Genomic DNA, 3,297 nt, shown 5'->3' on the forward strand with positions numbered 1-3,297 from the left:
GGAATTCTCATCTTGCTTCCTCTGCATGTGGCTTGTGACTGCTTCTCTGCCTTTTCTCTTCCCAGAATTCTCCTTGTCTGGTCGCCCTGCCTATACAACCAGCCTGGCTACTGGTCAGTCAGCATTTTATTAAATCAATATGAGTGACAAATATTTGCAGTGTACAAGAGCATTACCCCATAGAAGAGAGGCCATACTTTTATTTCCACATGAAATGAGCGGTTGTGGATTCATTCCAGGTTGATATGGATCATGTTTGATCAGGGAAGAGTTCCCCCTGCCCTTAAAATCCTAGCTACAGACATAAACAAATAAACCTATATGTAACGGCATAAGAGAATGCAGACAGATTGTCAAAATATAGACAGCTTTAATGGAGGAATAGACTTACAGAACCACCGTTCCTGCAGAGACCAGGAAAGCAGAAGCGAGCGCTGGGAGCACGCTCGCCAAATTTATAGGCAAACTTTAGCCTGAGGTGAACACGCCCCCTAAGGGGTGGGACTTATCCCTACACCCATAAAAACTACAAAACACATGACATATATTTTACCTGTTTAAACATAAAGCAAGAAATCATCTTAAATGACTTGTATACACCACATATTCCATGATAGTAACAAATGTTACCTTTAAAAGTTTTTGCTTTTGGGGCTGGAGAGATGGCTCAGTGGTTAAGAGCATTGCCTACTCTTCCAAAGGTCCTGAGTTCAATTCCCAGCAACCGCATGGTGGCTCACAACCATCTATAAAGAGGTCTGGCGCCCTCTTCTGGCCGTCAGGCAGACACACAGACAAAATATTGTATACATAATAAATAAATAAATAATTAAAAAAAGTTTTTGCTTTTTCAGAATAAAGGGACCAAACACCAATGAAAACAGATGACCCAGGTGATCCAATATTCCAGAAGGTCTCTGTTCCAGTTTCTGAATTCTGCCTTCAGAACAGCTTCAAGGCTGCTGGCTGAGATGATCCAGCCTCACAGACTACTCCAGCCAAGATGTAACCATTTATCCTGAATTTTCTCAATATTTCCCCAAAGATGACAGTGCCCCCTGGACAACAAGAAGCATTTTAAAGAAAATAGCACCCACATTCCCAAAAAATGGGTTATGGAAATTTGTTATCAATTAAGTAGGGTTGGTTATAAACTGTTAATGGTCATAGTCAGAAAAATAGGTAAACAAAAGAATTAAATTCAAAGATCTCTTTCTAAAGGAGAAAAGGGGAATATGATACAGAAATGACAGTAAAAGAGTATATTATTGAATCTACTTTACTCCAAAAATATTAATCTCAAAATATTTTATATTACTATAGATTTTGGTTTATTTATACAAATGTACAGTTATTTTGCTATAATATATGTATGTTTCTACTTTTGTTTGGGGTATTGTGCTTATGCAACTCATTTTAAAATGTACAGTTAAGAAATACAGGTTAGGGCTGGAGAGATGGCTCAGAGGTTAAGAGCATTGCTTGCTCTTCCAAAGGACCTGAGTTCAATTCCCAGCAACCACATGGTGGCTCACAACCATCTGTAATGGGGTCTGGTGCCCTCTTCTGGCCTGCAGGCATACACACAGACAGACTATTGCATACATAATAAATAAATAAATATTAAAAAAAGAAATACAGGTTAATAGTCATTGATAATAATCAAACTTGTAGTCATATTAGGTATTTTTCAAGTTTAAACAGATATATTTAGATAGCTATATTGTCTTTAAACTCTTCAAAGACCTACAGAATATGGCATTTAAAGTGTTTAATAACCTAAGTCTTTTCAAGACTATGAGATAACCTTGCTCTTGACAGAACCAAAATACTTCAAAAGTAGATGATGGAAATCAAAGAACCTCCTTATGGAGTGTTTTTTTTTTTTTTTCTGCACTGGCTGCTTTATTGTCGGGTTTGTGAGTGACAGCTGTCACTGAACCAGCCCCTACCTTTTCTACAAAAGCAATCGAAGAGGAAAATGGGCACCCGGCAAAGCCCGGCCAAGGGATCTGGTTGGTCAGCAGCCTTGACTCCCAGGTCACAAGCACAAGGAGGTGGGAAGAACGGGAAGTCCAGTTAGTTCCCCGAGGGCAAGGTGCTGGTAAGGTGGCTTAGGAGACTGGAGGTCCCACAGCTATTCCTTGCCTGGGATGTCGAGAAACTGTCACCAGGGGAGCCAGGAACCTAAAGCTTTGGGGCAGGGCCGGGAGCTGAAGAAGGGTGCAACTCAAAGGCTTTCAGAGTCATTTGAGACATAAGGTTCTGAAGTTTGAGGCCACCCTGGGCAGCATGGTGAGACCCAGCAACCCCTCACCTCCACGCCAGCTACAGGCAGCCAGGGCCACTGTTACAGCCACACACACGTCTACTCCATACACAGAGGGAGGACTGTCACAGCTCTGGACCTACACCCTGGAATGTCTCTGGATTGGCTCCCAAGTCGGGGACTGTTGAGGGGCAGGTCCTTGTTCCTGCTACTGATTGGCTGCCTCGCAGGCGTCTATCCAATCGCTGTACACATCCACTGGTTCTGACAGATATGTAATGGGTGTCTGGAACTCCTCTAGGCACACGGTGCAGGAGATAACTCCAGTGTTGCGAGCACGGTCCATTTTCACATCACAAGACTTCTCATGGTTGCAGAAGGGGCAAGTGAACTGGGTCTCCAGGGTGTCTGTCATCTTCTTCTTGGGGGGTGGCTTCCTTTTAGACTTCCTTCGTCCCATGGCTGCAGGGGGATGAAACCTGTACCAAGCCTGCCTCGCAGCCAAAGCCGCTACACCCAGGAGACGGAGTTTTTTTTTTTTTTTTTTAATGGTAAAAGCTAGCCATTTGGGCAAGAAACTGTACTTGCTTCAATTGCTGATAGTGTACTGTCCAAATTGGAGCAGTAGGACACAAAAGAAAGTGACTGCCAAACTTTGTCAAGACAAGGTAAGAAAGTTTTTCGAAAGTTCCTCCTTCTCAAAAATGTCTGTCAGATATTCTAGGCCTATAGGTTGAAGATGGATGCCCCAACGTTACAAAAGAAAATAGGTGATGTCCAGGTAGCCAGTTATTTCTGTCATCTCTTAATTTAGGAAGTCCCTTGTTCTGCACTTCCTGTTTACTCAGGTAATATTGTATTCTTCTCAGGTCTTTGATGGGGTTGATAGTTACATTTCTTCCTAATCATGGTAGAAAGCAAATTAGGTACAAAACTCTGGAATCGTCAGGAGAGGACAGCTGATGGATTATTTTCTCTATTTTTTCAAATACAAATGGACTGCATATTATAACTGTAATTCTTACTTG

At 42.1% G+C, this 3,297-nt stretch overlaps 1 protein-coding gene across 1 annotated transcript; it reads right to left on the minus strand.

Moving 5' to 3' along the window:
- Nucleotides 1-1,888: 1,888 nt before the first annotated feature.
- LOC126506114 (transcription elongation factor 1 homolog) lies at nucleotides 1,889-2,794 on the minus strand. Its single transcript, XM_050149421.1, has one exon. The coding sequence runs from the start codon at nucleotides 2,727-2,729 to the stop codon at nucleotides 2,478-2,480; it is 252 nt and encodes an 83-aa protein (XP_050005378.1). The 5' UTR covers nucleotides 2,730-2,794; the 3' UTR covers nucleotides 1,889-2,477.
- Between the last annotated feature and the right edge of the window lie 503 nt (nucleotides 2,795-3,297).

Source organism: Alexandromys fortis, unplaced genomic scaffold (assembly GCF_014885135.2).
Source record: "Alexandromys fortis isolate MF-2015 unplaced genomic scaffold, M_Fortis_MF-2015_v1.1 scaffold_48, whole genome shotgun sequence".
Classification (NCBI taxonomy): Eukaryota; Metazoa; Chordata; class Mammalia; order Rodentia; family Cricetidae; genus Alexandromys; species Alexandromys fortis.